This window comes from Numenius arquata, chromosome 3, assembly GCF_964106895.1.
Source record: "Numenius arquata chromosome 3, bNumArq3.hap1.1, whole genome shotgun sequence".
In the NCBI taxonomy this organism is placed as follows: domain Eukaryota; kingdom Metazoa; phylum Chordata; class Aves; order Charadriiformes; family Scolopacidae; genus Numenius; species Numenius arquata.
The window spans coordinates 68,731,438-68,747,490 of NC_133578.1; the positions used below are offsets into that span (position 1 = coordinate 68,731,438).

Here is a 16,053-nt window from a genome sequence, read left to right on the forward strand (position 1 = left end):
TGTACACACTGATAAGATCCACCTTCTTTTCTCTGTGCTGAACCATCCCAGCTCTCTTAGTCTTTCTTCATTGGAGAGATTCTCCAGTCCCTTAATCTACCTTAGTGGTCCTTTGTTGGACTCTACAGTGAGTCCCTGTCTCCCCTGTCCTGGGAACCACAGCAGTTGACACAGTACTCCAGGTGTGGCCTTATTGGTGAAGGATCACCCCCTCGACCCGCTGTAGTGCTCTCCTAACGCAGCCCAGGATACCCTTAGCCTTTTTTTCCACAAGAACACATTGCTGGTGAATGGCAAACACTATTACTCTGCAGTTTTTTCTATTTAACAAGAGACCATATACTCTCAAGATGTAGCAAAATAGGCAAGAAAGATATTTCAGATAACTAAGAAGTGTTAATGTAATTTAAAATATTGCAGAGGTATTCAGTGGACTCATTTTGGGGTGTGTATTCATTCCTAAAGAACTGGGCAACTTTTATTTCCATCAAGTCATTAAGATTGACCCTTTTTGGTTGCTGGCAGACATTGGAAAAATATTTTATTTAATGAACAAATCTCTGTTGGTAGATAATAACTTCAAATATGTATCTTGACAGTCTTCCAAAATCCTTAGAGAAGCATGAAAAAGATTTATTTTTCCTGACAAACAAGATTGCGGAATCATTGGGAGGCAGTGGATACAGCGTGGAAAGATTGTCCGTTCCGTACGTACCCCAGGTAACAGGTAAGTAGTGATTAGTGGCAAAACTATTAACTACCCGTTATTAAGAATGCTTTCTTGATGCATTTTGTGGAAATGAAATGTAATGTGACTACTTGGCAACAAAATCTAATTCTTGTATAACTACTTTTTTCAAGATGCTTCTTTTTTCTCATTAAAACTACTCTATTATTACTAAGAAGATTCAACTTTGTGTCCTTTTGAGATTATTTTTTTTTTTCCCTTAAATTCAGGAGGTGGGGCAGAATGTTCTTTAGCCCACTTCAAGTCTTTTTAATGAAGTCTTTGCTTTTGAAAGGATACCTAAGATGATGATGGTGATTATTAATGTTTTTCTATATTAATCTGAATTAGCAGATGAGGAAGGATTACACAAGTCACCATACTTTACCCTTTTTATGTAAATGCTGGATGGAACATATCCGATCCTTTTGCCATCTGGCCTTATGCTAACTTATTTCCTTAGTCAAATTCTCAATGAGCAGAAGTTAATTTAATCAAGAAGGTTATGTTTTCCTCCATTAGATACCTATGCTAGCTTAATGTCAGGTAACACAATGTAAATAAAGTATGCCTGAGGAGGACCTGTGAGAGTTCGTGTTACCCCGCATGCAGAAATAGTGTATAAATAACTAGTTTAGTATGTGATAATGTGTGTTTTCTGCTTTTAATATATTTTCAAAAGTCAATTGAGCAACTTACTGAAGAAAATTGAGACATTTGTTTTACTGACCGGGCGTGTTTTGTGGCTGTACATAACTGTTATTATTATAGTAGACTCTGGAACATCCCAGTCTGAAGCGTGACCTTTTTGAGAAATAAAAGTTCCTAGCAGGAAAATGAGATTCCTATATTTTGTAGCTCATGCATAGAAAGAAACATGGTACATATGGACAGTAAATGCCAGATCTTCCACACTTGCGGCACGATTCAGAGACGTTGTCGCCTGCTCTTGAATAAGCTTTTTTGGATGGCTGTTATGGGAGAAGATGGAGTTCTCCAGAACAGCAGATGTGGCTTTGTCCCATGCACTAGCAGCCAACTAGTGATACATTCTGAGACACAGCTGCCATGTCTGTGTTTTCTGTTGCTGGCTGTCGTCTTCTAAAAAGGAAAATGTTGCTATATTTGACAGATTATTTCTTATGGCATCCAAAAAAATGGTTAACATTGTATTTTAGTATTGGCAGAAGAGGTAGGTAGCAATGTCATGTTTTCAATTTTTATTGTCTTTGAGTGAATGAGAATGGAATGAGGAAGATAGCCTGATTGGAAAATTATGTTAAGCCTTTTCTAGAAAATGAGATGTATTTACACCCAAATGACCCTGCTAGGGTTTTCTTGGATATTTTAATAAAAATGGATTCCTACACAGGAAGATTTGTAAGTTCTGACAAGGTTAAGCAAGTTTAGCTGCAAGTATGTGATTATCTGCCTCTTCAGGTGAAGAGAAATTGCCATATTTAATGCTAAATCTTAGAGTATGTGAATCAGGTGGGTATGGGGGGGTTTGTGTTGTAGTCTCTTGCAAAGAGCAGTAACCAAAACTGGTTTCATGTTGATTATCATATCTGATTAGGATCATTAATCTCTGATCCTGTGAGATACTGAGCTTCCAATTGTTTTCGTTTAACAAAATCAGGACCAAAGAGAATATTTTGGAATTCTAAAACTTTTCATTTTGACATAGATGTTTAAATTCTACTATTAATATATATAATGCTAGAATGTAGTGCTTCAAAATATATCAATAATTTTAGTAAAAGATAGATCAATTTTTTGTGTATTACTACCAAAGTTATGGTTGGACTCAAAAAGCCAGTAAAGATTTTATCCTAGTTATTTGTATTATTTCTGAGTATTAGTGATGTAATGTTTAACAGTGACTTAGAGACATAAAATCATCACAATGTCTTTGTTTCAGTTTTTGGTGCTTCTTACCAGTTTGAAAGACAATTCCTATTTGTAACTTTTTGTACCTTGTTCTCTTCCTTATTTGGGGCAGGAAGGAAGCTGAAAATTTACATGTACATTTGATCATTTTTTTTGTCGATACATATATAATTTGTTTTAATTTAGCTCTATTTCCATCAGGCAAAAAACCTCATAAATGCAGACACAAGTCAAAAGGTAAAAATGAGTTGTAGGTCAGCCTGCTCTCCTGCTAGTGTGTATATGGATGTGCTGTGTGTATAGGATGTGCACAGTCAAAAAAAAAAATATGCTTTTAGAAGGCCTTTAGACTTTTAGGCCAGAAATTGTGGTGTTCTTAGTGTTTCCTTCCGCTTTTGTTTTTGTTTATCTCCTTGATATATCTGTAGCAATGTTAGCTGCTGCAAGGTTTGCCTTTGTGTTTACTCTTTATTTGCAACTCTATGGTGTGGTAGCTTCCTATTTTCTGTTCCTGAGGATGTTGTAGGGCTACAGGTACCATTTTAGTGATAGGACTAATTGCCTCCTTGAGTGACATTACAAGAACTTGGTAGAAAGTTGGATGAAGCTCACATTTTTCACAGAATGGTGATTCTCACTCACTGGCTGTTCAGGGTAAAGGTCCATTAGTGGGACATGTACCTGTGCATATGTTCTGTGTGCATCTCACCTGTAGCTGGGCTTAGGCGCTGTCTGCCCACCAGCTGTCTCCTGGTTCCCAGTCTCCCCAGTCACTGACATGTGAGTCCCCAAGGCCCACAGCCCCAGCCCAGCTGCTGGCACAGATCCCTCTGGTGCACACTCAAGCGAGTAATGCACTCGCTTGTGCACACATGGATCTCGGTCAACTCCCCCCAGGCTCCACGGTCTGTCTGACAGTTGGCCTGGACCTCCTGGTTGCCCCGGGTGCTCTCCCTCTCAGAGACACACAGAGAGGCAGGCACCCATGGACATCCTCAGCTCCCAGGCCACTTCACCTACTCGCCTGCTGGTCCACCTTGGTATTCCCTTGTGGTCATGAACTGATGTACCTTTGCTCGCTCCAGATGTATGTAGGCTTTCTGACCCATGGTCTGGCTCCAGTCGCTGCACTTGGATCCTCATGCACACACCTGCACAAATAATGGAGTCCCTCACCCAGGGAAAGAGAAACGGGATTTTATGAGAAGCCGGGACAGGCTGCACTGATGAGGCTTAGGACGTGGCCTGATGCGCGTGCTGATCAACAACCGGTTTACATGGGACTTATGCCTTTATCCCCTTATCCCTCCGTTTTCCTTGCTTGCTCCTTCTCAAACCATCTCAACCCTCCTTTTCCCCTAAACATCCCACACTAAACCTTGTGCAATCCCAAGATGCTCTTTGCCTGCATCCCACAATGTGTCCTGTACCCCAGTCACTGATCCTGCTTCGATCAGTGAGGTGGCCCATAGAGTTGCTCCCATTGTCCCATGGGATAATTCCCAGACTGTGAGGCCAAGACTCCTGGGACAGTGCTGGTGAGGACTGGGGCAGCGGGTATTGGGGCTCCACCACTGCCCTCGTCCCTCTGAGCTCCTTTGTGTGCGTGGAGACGAGCTTTATATCATATCGCAGAAAAAAATACCATTTTCATAGCTTTCTACCGACTTAATGTATTGAAATTAGAGATGAATGGGCATTTTTATTAAGCAAGTATAGTGAGGCATCCATTACGAAAATTAATTCTATCCAAAAGTAGTCCCAAAAATTTACCCTCTGGTGTTTGCCATGTCAATTATAGAGAGAGCAGCAAGATGGCAGCAAAGATGTAGGTTTGTCTTGTGTTTATTCTTGAGAGCTGAGGTGCTTTCCTCAGACTCTGTATGTATTGGGTCATGTACCAGTGAGCAGTCAGGGATTAAAAATTAAGTAAATCCTTCAAAATGCCACTTGAAATGCTCAGGGACTCTGAGAACCTGGCAAAGATAGCTGGAATTCAGGTGTTTTTCACTAATCTTGTTCTTTCACTGCCTCTTGGATCTTAAATCGGACTCTCATTTATATGATTTCTGAAAGTTATTTCAGGATTTTTAAAAGCTGAGTGTGTTTATCTCTGCTGGAATGAATTCTGTTTGTTCATGCTCAATATTTGCACTGCAAAAGCTCTTTAAAGTGGTTTAAACAAAGTCTGTGGAAGAACCAGTATAAATTACCTTGTGGTGAAGGAGCTTTACAGTCATTCTCCTTACCTTTATCCTGGTATCAAGTGCCTGTAGGTGCTTCTGTGTGCAGTGCAAGTCATTAAATACTAATAGCCTGGTCCGAATGGCTTGATACTGGTTAAAATCTAAAATGTGACATTGCAATTCATGGTTTTATAAGTGAGATGCATGAAAGGCCACTCAAGTCTCCATTTGTCAGAGGATCCTCATGACACATCTGTAAATGTATTTTTACTACTTTTTTAATATATTAATTGTCAAAAAAGAGAAGATTTTTGGTGTATTGTCTCAGGAATGCAGTCACAAAAGGAAGATCCATCCACGTGATGGATCATTTGTTCATATCTACCTAAGCATTAGTGAAATCTTGTTCCTGGCAGCATCAGCACAGTTAGTCTTATTCTGGATACTTTTTAGGCCAGCTGGACTTGCTAAAATGTTTGTAGGAAGTTAGAAATGGAGAGAGTTTTTTTCCCCAAGTAGAGTTTTAGACTTGCTGAGTATGGTACGTGTAGCAACAAGAATAAGGAAGGATTGTTGTTCACTTCCGTCCAGAAATCTATTTCTTCTGTCAATGAGTCATCTTCTGAGAATCCCTTTTCTCTTTCAGAATACCTTCAAATTAAGACCTTATTTTTTTCGTTGTGAAATTGAAATATTAAGTTCAGGCTTTTGTAAATTACTCTGCAGCAATATGACATCATGTGTTATGTTATTTATTATGTATTTGAATAAGATCTCATCTCATTTTTCTAACCCTGGGCTTTCAAGGGAAAGTTGGCAAGATCTGGGATGAGAGGGAGAAGGGACAGTAAAAAGGTTCTTGGGTTTAACAGGCATATAGAAAAAAATTTGCATCTGATGTGTAGAAATTTGATTGATCGTGTTTCAGCTGTTATACAAAAAGTGAGATAAGTGTTTTTTCTTCTAGATGAGGACAGACTCTCCAGGAGGAAGAGCATTGTGGACACGGTGTCCATTCAGGTGGATATTCTGCCTGGCAACAACACAGAGGATAAGGTATGAAAATCACAGGATATTTTAAAGCAGCATCTTCGGGGTGGTGAGGGGTGAATGCAAATGAAGTTTTCCTGGAAAGTCTAATATCTAATTATTTTAGCAATGCTTAAATGCTCTGGGGGTTTGTCTTTTTTAACTCTTACATTTGTAGAAATGTGCTGTCAAAGGCACTGATTTTGCCATCTAAAAATGTAAAGTATTTTGTCAGTACGGGTTTTACAGGTGGTACTGCAGAATTTTACAGGTGGCAGTAAGTATATATATAACTGCTATTTTATGACTAAATGCTCTAAAATATTTTCTTTGCCTTTTGAGGGATCAAATAAAAATCCTGCATCTGTATCCCCGCGTCGTTTGAAGTATCTGAGAGTCTCGTTCATCGCCGTGGGGCTTACAGATATGAGACTAGTGGGAGACCTGCTGTCGTTTAGAGGGGCAGGTAAAAGCTAGGCAGGCTACATACACCACGGTGCTACAGTGTCACTTTTCCCTTCCAGAAGAGTTTAACACACAGTGCTTCAAAGACACGGGAAGGATAAGGTAGCAACAAAAAGTTCATATGGAGGGTACAGGAGCTGATGCTAATTATCCCTTAGGAAGACTGCGTTATAATTAAAATTATCCCACATCTTTTGACACTTCATTTGAAGTATTTCTTAAAATAAATTTCCATTTCTACTGAATGTTTTTCAAGGTTCTGCTGATTTTTATTAACCAGATTTCTGCTGGCTGCGGTGGAGATTAGCTGTTAAAATTGCCGGCTAGGGACATGAAACAGAATGTGGGGACAGTCAGGCTGAATATTAGTTAAAAATGCAATTTTAAGGTGATGCAAAGGAGCAAGCCTTGTTTTAGAACTTACTGACAGAAGTGATTTATATTTTGCATTGTCATTATTATTATTATTATTCTGTTCTGCTTTGTGCTGATGATACCTCAGATGATACTCTGTGTCTGCTTCTTGCTGTTGTGTTTTAACAAGGATACAGATAAACTAGGTAAAAGTTTAGGAGAAAGAAGAAAGAAATGTTTAAAAAATAAACCAGATTATCACATTCTTTAGCTTTCTGAAGGAAGTAAATGCTCTTAGTAGGAATGGGCGTGTTTGCTCTTGGTATCCTTTTTTAATCTCATGTATTATATGTGACTGAACATTTCTTTTGAAGGTAGAATTAAATGAGAGAAGCTTCTTTTTCAGATTTGAAATGTTTATGCTGATGTTATGTTAAGCAATGATATATAGACATTTTTTGAACAGGATTTGGCAGTTGTAGATAAATCAAAATCTGTGTATGGGTTCTCAGTTGAATGTGATACAGTATCTTGGATAATGAATTACTGTTTGTCTCTTAAAAGCAAGAATTTTCTTAATTGGAAACACCTGAAACAAAGTATATAGATTATATTGCTATATAGATTAGTAAACATGACATAATCCATAACTGTCAGCAGAATTAAACTGCAAAAAAAGGAACATAAGGCTTTATGATTGAAAGGATAAACTGCGTAATTAATGGAAGTTTTAGGATTAATGATGTATGGTGTCATTTCTACACTGTCTGAGGTAGGAGACTGTTTATCCATAAAATATCTATTGTTGTATACAATATGAATGCAATTCTTTGTCAGCACAGTCAAAATTTTTGTTGTGGGAAGTCTCTTAGTGAATCCTGTTCAGGAAGATGGTTTATTCCATAGTTATCTCCATTTATAAGATGAAAGCACTTGTAAAAGCAGCTAGTGCTTCTGTGGTATTAATAACCACATACAATGCTGGCTAATATTAGCAGCTACTATGGATCTTAATTAGAAATCTGAAGGGCTGCCATAGACAAGCAATTTTCACCAAATGTGAATCATATAAAAGGTGATTATTTCAAAACCTGACTACTTTTTATGTCTAGCTATATCCACAAACATTTGACATAAAGGGTGTTTTGCTGTTAATTTATTAACCTTTTGTATATCCAGTGGTAGAGAATACAATGGTACTGTAGTAAAATCTGTTAGAAAAATATCATTTACAGCTCCGTCTTCTGAAATAACACTGATATAAAAAGGAAATGGCTGCTACTTCTGGCTTTTCCATTTACCATAGGTCAAGCCAATGAATTAAAAAATTGAAAGAGTTCAGAGTCTTCTGAATTGGGTGAAATAACTTTTTGCTACCGTACAGGTCTTTTATCTTAAATCATGTTAGACCATTCTAAACAATTAGTGTTTATAAGGAAAAATGAAAGTGCTGCCTGTTTACATGTAGTTGCGAAGGATTAATGTAAGGCAGTCCAAGCCAAGAAACCATGTTGTGTCCAGGTGAGTGCTGCTCTGCCACCTAAGCATTCTCCCCTGATATTATCACAGTGGTTTCACTGTAATATACACTTACTGATATAGAAACGGTAGGTCTATTAAGAATTGAAACGCAAAAATCCATGAGCCAGAGCTCTTCAGAGCAATGTTCATGTGCCTGTGGTAATTTTGCAGCCCCGAGCAATTCCTAACGAAGTACATCTGTAGCAGCAAATGGGTATTTGTATTGCTAAAGGAACACATTTTCTCACCGCATCAGACAAAGCTTGTTAGGAAGAGCCCTTGAGCTCTAATGCTTATGGCGTGAGCACCAAATTATTTGGAGCCTGTACTGGTATGAAATTAGCCTAAAGCAAAACCCCTTTTCCACTCTACCCACCAGTACCATCTCTCGCTGTAGTATCACACTCCCAGTAACTCAGTCTTAGGAAATGATTGCTATAATTCACAACAGCTGTCTAAGAACCAGAACTGAGGCTTAGCAGGATAGAACCACCACACATATTCCTGACCCAAAGGAGTATTCTGCCAAAATTCAAGTCCTTTTCCAAAGTATTGTTGCCATAGAGTGTCTTGACTAGAATTCGGAAAGTTTTCCTTGATCTCATTTGATGCAAACTTCCTCACTAATTGCAGTGGTTCAAAACGCTGAATTAGTGATCTGTCGGCTGTCATAGAAACTCCAGATACAGCTATTAGAAACTTGTAAGGCAGAAAAGTTCTGTGGCCGTTTTAACCTTCAGTATTTATCACATTCCTTATTTTTTAGAATCTTGTTATATGAGAGGTTTAAGGGGGTTTTGTTTCTTTGTGTTTAGATTGATAATACTGAAGAAATCACCTTTGAAGCTTTGAAGAAAGCAATTGGTAAGACTTATTACAATTGTGTTTATGCAGCATACTGCGATTACTGTGGAATTGCTAGAGAAAAAAGATGTTGCTAGAATAACATAATTAAAATACTACATTTGTTTCTCTTCAGCTAGTAAATTTATTTAAAACTTCAGTTATTTATTTCTAAATTTCTGAAATGGTATCTGGATAATTTTAGTGAATTCATTTTCTGACTGAATGAAAAGCATCTGGAAATGCCTGTCATCTATTAAATTTGTCCCTACAGGCCAAGCTATAAATAATGTGAGATTTTCGAATTCCATTGAGTGATTATTTACAAAGCAACTTAAATATTCTTTACATGTTAAGATTTTCAGGTCTGCAATACATTCAGAAAATAGATTAAAAGACACACATTATGGACTTCAAAAACAGTTGTTCAGTTAGTGTATTGATAGACATTTGTCTGATTTGTTTTAAATAATATTTTTCTGGGCCACCTACCAGAACTCAGAACTCAGAACTAACCAGTTTCCTTATTTCTTATCACTATAATTAATTACTAGTTAATGCTGTCCAGTGCACCAAAATCCTGTCAAAAACATGGATTAGACATGGATGTTTTAAACAACAGAGGCTCATATTTTAAACAGTAATCCAATCTGACAGTTTTCCAAACCTGCCTTATCACTGGGGTACTTAAATTCGTTAGATGCTGGGAAGTTCCAGCTGGTTGGAGGTTCATTCAGCCTGTGGAGATTGAACTCGCTTTTCCCAAATTCTAACAGAAACTCCTGCCCACCTGCCTGCATGATACTGGGAGGGGAGGATCCTCCCTTTTTTTCTCTTGAAGCTGAACTTGTGTGCAGTGAGTGAGAAGAGCAGTCTTGAGCCCAGATAATAAAGCAAAAGGAAGCTGGATGTAATCGTAATTAAAGCACCTGGTAAGAAAGGGGCAAAACTCAAACCAGGTCCCTGAAATTGTACCTGCCTTTTGCTTTATGAGCAATGACAGATGACAGCTGGCTTGAGTGTGGTTTCATCACTTCAAATACAGTGCTTGTTTGCTTCTGCAGTGCACATTTGAAGGTTTATATCACTTATACTTGATACACAAAGATTACATTTGTCATTATTTTTTTATTTTTGTTTTTAAGATAACAATGGACTTGAAGAACAGGAAAAAGAAAAAAGGCGTCTTGTGATTGAAAAGTTCCAAAAAGCGCCATTTGAAGAAATTGCAGCACAGTGTGAAACCAAAGTGAGTTTCTAAAAAATGTTGTGCAGCATTGAAAACATTGGTATAACCATTAGTGGGGATGTGCTGGCTAAAGGTGACTTCTGTTACCGTGTCACTGCTGCTGTTAATTCTACAGAAATTTGGTTCTTTGTCTTCAGCTGTTGTCTCCACTATTATCAATGTTGAAAAATTCCAGTTATTTCAAGTGTGCTTTTGAGCATTCCCAGACCATTTGAAAAGGAATGGAAATCTCATACACTCTTCATTTTAATGTTTTCCTTACTGTCTTTGAAATCTAGATTGACAGTCCATTCCTATTTCATCCTGGGATAACTGGAGCTGTATTTAACCCATTATATATTTTGAATAACTAAGTGTATTTCAGGTTTGTTAAACTCCTATCTGCAACAGCAACATTTGCTATATAGCACCTTCACTCCAAGACAGGCTCGTTCAGTCTCATGCCCCTCCTCAGGGCTCAGAATCCTTGCAGCAGTGAGAAAAGAAATCAAGATAGGAAACGCTGCCTAGATTTGCCATGTGGTGATGTGGAACACACTCATGGAGTGTGGCCTGGCATGTTCGTTTTAGCTTGGTTCAATATATAGTAGTTAATAATTAAATTTTATTTTTTTTCCTAGGCAAACTTGCTTCATGATAGACTTGCACAGATACTGGAACTCACCATTCGGTAAGGTTTTATGCAAGAAGAATATGAGGAATGAAACATGAGTTATAAAGCAATTGCGACTACTTTCAGGTGCCCATGTCAATGTGTTCACATGTAATAGGCAGAAAATAATTGATTTAACTGAATGTTGTGCTTTAACCCTGGTATGCATTTAAGCCCTACCCAGCCACTGGCTCACTCCCCTCAGTGGGATGGGGAAGAGAATTGGAAGGGTAAGAGTGAGAAAACTCATGGGCTGAGTTAAAGACAGTTTAATAGGTAAAGCAGAAGGTACGTGTGTAAGCAAAGCAAAATAAAGATTCATTCACAATTTCAGGTGTTTAGCCACTTCCAGGAAAGCAGGGCTTCAGTGTGCATAGCAGTTACTTGGGAAGATAAATGCCATCGCTCCAGATGTCCTCCCCTTCCTTCTACTTCCATAAAGCTATTATTGCTGAGCATGATGTCATGTGGTATGGAATATCCCTTTGGTCAGCTGGGGGTCAGCTGTCCCGGCTGTGTCCTCTCCCAACTTCTTGTGCACCCCCAGCCTACTCACTGGTGTGGTGGTGTGAGGACCAGAAAAGGTCTTAACACCGTGTAAGCCCTGCCCAGCAATAATGAAAACATCCCTTTGTTATCAGCACTGTTTTGGTCACAAATTGAAACCACAGCACCATACAAGCTACCATAAAGAAAATTAACTCTATCCCAGCCAAAACCAGCACACTGAAAAAGAGCAGTCTTCATCTAAAACAGTCACTTTGATTTTCTTGTTATTATTTTGAATCTTTTAGATAGTGAAGAATATCCAGAAACTATGTCACAGTATACTTCTCTTCTTATATTATTTTGATGTATACCAGTAGTATTGAAGAATGCTGGGTTTTTTTCCTATTGTTTGAGAAAGTAATTAGAAAATGAACAGTCAAAATGGTACATGACATTATTATAGAGAGTTGTGCACATCTATGGAGCAGTATAAATAGTATTTGTTAGTAACAAAATGGATTTTCATAGTTCTGTGACACTCGTGAAGTTGGTGGTTTAGACCAGAGTACAAAAAAAACCCCCACAAACCCAAGGCGTGATAATTTCATTAGAATTTCAGTAACAGGATAAACTACTGAGGTTTGGGCTTGGGGTGGGGTGGATAGTTTACTCTTGTTTCTCAGCTGTTATAAAAAAGAAAGCCATCCATATAGTTACAAATTATATATAATGATCATTCTTCTCACACAGTCCTCCGCCCAGCCCCTCAGGAACGATGACCATTACTGCTGGACATGCTCATTACCAGTCTGTTCCAGTCTATGAGATGAAGTTTCCGGATCTTTGTGTGTATTAAGTGTCTTCTGAAGTCTGCTGGACATTATTTAGAGTAGAGTACAATAGAAAGAACAAGATGAGTTTTCAAATTTTATTGTTTATTTCATCTAAACTAACTTTAAAATAATGATGGACATGAGCCAAATACAGATTACTCTAGCCAAATTCATGAGACTGTCCTGAGTTGTTTTCTTCTGTAATATATTTGAAGTTAGGTCTTTCATATATCGTGTTTCTTCATTTTCATATTTGAGTACATGTAAAAGTCAGATTTTAAACTTGTCTTGCCATATCGATGAATATTTCAGTTACTCTAGGAATTTGTATTTCTGTAAATTCCTTTAGTATGAGGCATTGTAACTGAAGAACCTGTTAAAGCTTTTTCTTTCTTTTTTGTTTTGTTGTGTCTTTTTTTTTTTCATCTCCACCTCAATTATATATCTAAATAGAATGCTTTTGGCTTGCTTCATTTTTAATAAATGTAACCAGTGGAGTGCTACCTGAGCTCCCTTTTGTCCATGCTGTCATAGGTAGTCAACTTGTTTATTTTGGAATATATGGAAAAAAACCAATACCTTACATGTGTTCAAGTACAGTAAGTGAATTAATGGACACTTGTTAAGTATTTTTTTGATGCATCACATAACATGCTTTTTAGATATATACGCCCAGTATATGTCCTGTGTTTCTTGCTAAAAGTTAAATGCTTTGCATAAAGAGGAGAAATTTCCTCTTGAAGCACTGAACTGTGCAATATTTTTCATGTCTTAAGGTGTATGGTTTACAGACTGTACTTTTGAAAATGCAGTAGTATTTTACTGTCTGCTTTAGTATAAATATGAGAGATATATTTAGTATAGCAGAAAATAAAGAGGGCATTTTAAATCATAAATACAGAAATCAAAAATATATTCTATGAGGTATTTCACTGTAGTTTATTACAGCTTTTTAATGATATTTTAGAAATTGAAAGAAAATGGGGTGAAACCGTTTAAAGACCAAGAATTTATTACCTATGTTTTCAAGCAAAAGCATTTTTAGAGATGCATCTGTATGTTTGTTCTTGTTTCATTTCTCAAACCATAAGGAAAATGTGGTAACTTTCATAGGTTTATGTATCTGAGTATACTATTCAAATGTAAATAAAGTAAAACTCATACAGTAAATCTTTGAGCTTTTGATGATAATTGTCAGTGCTGTCTTTATGACTCACCAAATTCCGCAGGCAAAATGAAAGAACAGCTTTCGTTGATGCCATGAATAGTAAGTTTGAAATCTCTGAATCTGACTGAAGCAGCATAAACATGAATGAACGATCTCAAATATCTGTAATAAATGTCAGTCATTAAGTCAGCCAGCAGCTTAGATAAGCAGTGATCAGGCCGGGAACAAAGTCATCTAACGTCACTTAGCCCTGCTCTGAGCAGGGGCTTGGTTGAGATGACCTTCAGAAGTCCCAGCCTAAATTAATCTATGATTGTGTAATTGTAAGATCTGAATGGTCACCAGGCCCAGCTAATTTGCTGACTGTTTTGAACATTTGCAAACCCACTGTAAAACAGATTTTAAGTTTTTCGAGCTTGAGACCACTGTTCCATGGACTGCTTTTAAAAGCCTGATGTGACATAACATCAGAGAAATATCAGGTACTTAAACCTATGAGATAACGTGCTGAGACTTTCAGAAAGCATTCACAAAACTCAAAAGGTAATTGAGACCTTCTTTTCAGTTTAACAGTGCAATCACAGCTGTTAGTGGATGACGAAACAGCCCCTTACCTACAGCATTCCGTTGTGATTTTTACTGCTGCAGCGTATCAGCCTGATCAGACCACAGTCTACACATAAATAGGACTCTAGCTTTTAGTTTTCACTTTTGGGTTTGTTTTTTTTTTTAAGGTAAGACATAATAGTTTTTTGGCCTATATGAAGAGTGTAATTTTTTTAAACAGTAAATCTAACCTAGGGATACAATGTAAAACACTTATCCACTCTGTCATTTTTTAAGAATAACACTGTGCACTTTTGTACAAAAAGAAAATAAGGAGTCTGAGAAATAAAGAATGTACTTCTGTTTGCACTCTTGCAGAATGGAGACTGTGCTGTAAATACAGGATTGTTGTTGTGACTGAATTCTGTTGCATGAATGCTGCATGTGAAAATAACTAGACTCAGCATTTCATCTTCTGTTCTGTTTATGAAGTGTTTTTCATATATGCTGATGGTAGCTTTCCATGTTTTCGACGTTCAAATGAGCTTTGTTTGGGAAATGCAGGTGTTGTGCAGGTTATCGCGCAGGGGATGAAGAGCTTGTAACACTCGGTGTGCTCACGGGATATTGAATTTCTTCCTTTCTGGAAGTTCAGGGAGTCTGTAAGTTGATAATTGGTTCGCTCTGGCCTTTCTAGACGGCTGGGAGATGGGAGGGGCTGTGAATTGTATTGTTTTGGTAGCTATTACAATATGTAGCTAATGAATGAAACCAAATGAATTAAGAATGCTGTTGTACCATATAAAGCTGCTTTCTTTCACTGGATTTTTTATGTTTTTGAGACAAGTTGCAGAACTTAGAGCTCCGTGTGTGTACTAGCCCTGTGTTATCTGCAACACATGGAGTACTGTCACGATTATAAATTGGTATCCAGCTGTTTAAATGTATTCCAGCTTTTGCTTTGGGTTCTCTTTCCCATTGTGTCACTTTGAAAAATTATAGCTTTTGGTAGTGGGTCACTTTAAAGTAAATTAAATCCTTGTTAATTTCAAAAGATAGCTGGTTGTCCAAAATCAGAGTAGGGCTAATTTGTCCATTGTTCTGATGGTCATATATTCTGTACTGTACGTAATGAACCAGTTTCAATAAATGTAAGAACACACTGTGCGATCTATATTTAAGCAATAAAATAAATCAAAATTTAAAATTAATATTTTCTAAGTTGTCAGTTTTTATTGCTCACAATTAAAGTGTCAATGGCATAATTTTTTGCCCTTTAAAATAAACCTCATTTTACATCTTTTTTTTTTTTTTCTGAATGTTACAGCATTGCAGCGTTATTAAACTACTACTTTTATTCATCGTTAAACCATTACTATTACCAAGCCCACCAAAAGTTGAGAATTCAGCAATTCAAAAACCAGTTCCTTATACCAAACAAGCTTCAGGAAGGTAAATAAGCTGTGCTTTTCGGACCTGCCCTCCTGGTTAAGGAATGTTTTGAGGTTTGTAGTATTGATTTCAAGGAATAAAGCTGTCGGTGTGAGTGATCTGTGTGCAGCTCACCCACAAGGAACGTTTTTCAAACAGTGATGCCTCTAATGAGGCTGAGTATTATACATACTTTTGTTTGTTACTCTCTTTTTTTTTTTTTTTTGGCAGCATTCATTTATTTAAATGGTTTTCATATTATGCCCTGAAAGAAGCAGGAAGAATTCTTTTTTTCTGTTTTGGGGAAGATGGGACCTTCTCTAGCTCACATGAGATGTATCCTAATATATAGAGGATTATATTCTCGTCTTTTTTCCCCTTGTTCCTAATTTTTGCAAACATTAAATGTGTGTATTTAGGAAATTTTAGAGGGTAGGTGTCTTCTTTCTATAATCTGTGACTCATGGATCTCGGAACCTGCTGTTGTGTGGTTGTCAACCTTTCTTGTTGCTCTGGTTGGTCTGAGCAGGATTTTGCTGATGGATACCTCAAACCAGTCTGGGGAGAAAAAAATCATACCTAAAGAGAAGGTGTGGAGGTGAGTAACAGATTCTGTCACCCTACCGCATGAGACCAGAGGAGGAGGCACAAAAGTGGTTGCCACTGCAGT

At 37.5% G+C, this 16,053-nt stretch overlaps 1 protein-coding gene across 3 annotated transcripts in view; it reads left to right on the forward strand.

Moving 5' to 3' along the window:
- The window catches only part of EFR3A (EFR3 homolog A), an 80,650-nt gene extending 65,515 nt beyond the window's left edge, over window positions 1–15,135 (forward strand). For 2 of the 3 annotated variants that reach the window (XM_074144848.1, XM_074144847.1), the window contains 6 exons: window positions 600–727; window positions 5,771–5,859; window positions 8,988–9,036; window positions 10,161–10,264; window positions 10,885–10,934; window positions 12,156–15,135. In XM_074144848.1, coding sequence (XP_074000949.1) covers window positions 600–727; window positions 5,771–5,859; window positions 8,988–9,036; window positions 10,161–10,264; window positions 10,885–10,934; window positions 12,156–12,261 — 526 coding nt within the window. In that variant the 3' untranslated portion in view covers window positions 12,262–15,135. Of the gene's footprint in view, window positions 1–599; window positions 728–2,803; window positions 2,855–5,770; window positions 5,860–8,987; window positions 9,037–10,160; window positions 10,265–10,884; window positions 10,935–12,155 lie in introns of all 3 variants that reach the window. The other variant, XM_074144850.1, reaches the window with a different exon arrangement.
- The last annotated feature ends 918 nt before the right edge of the window (window positions 15,136–16,053 follow it).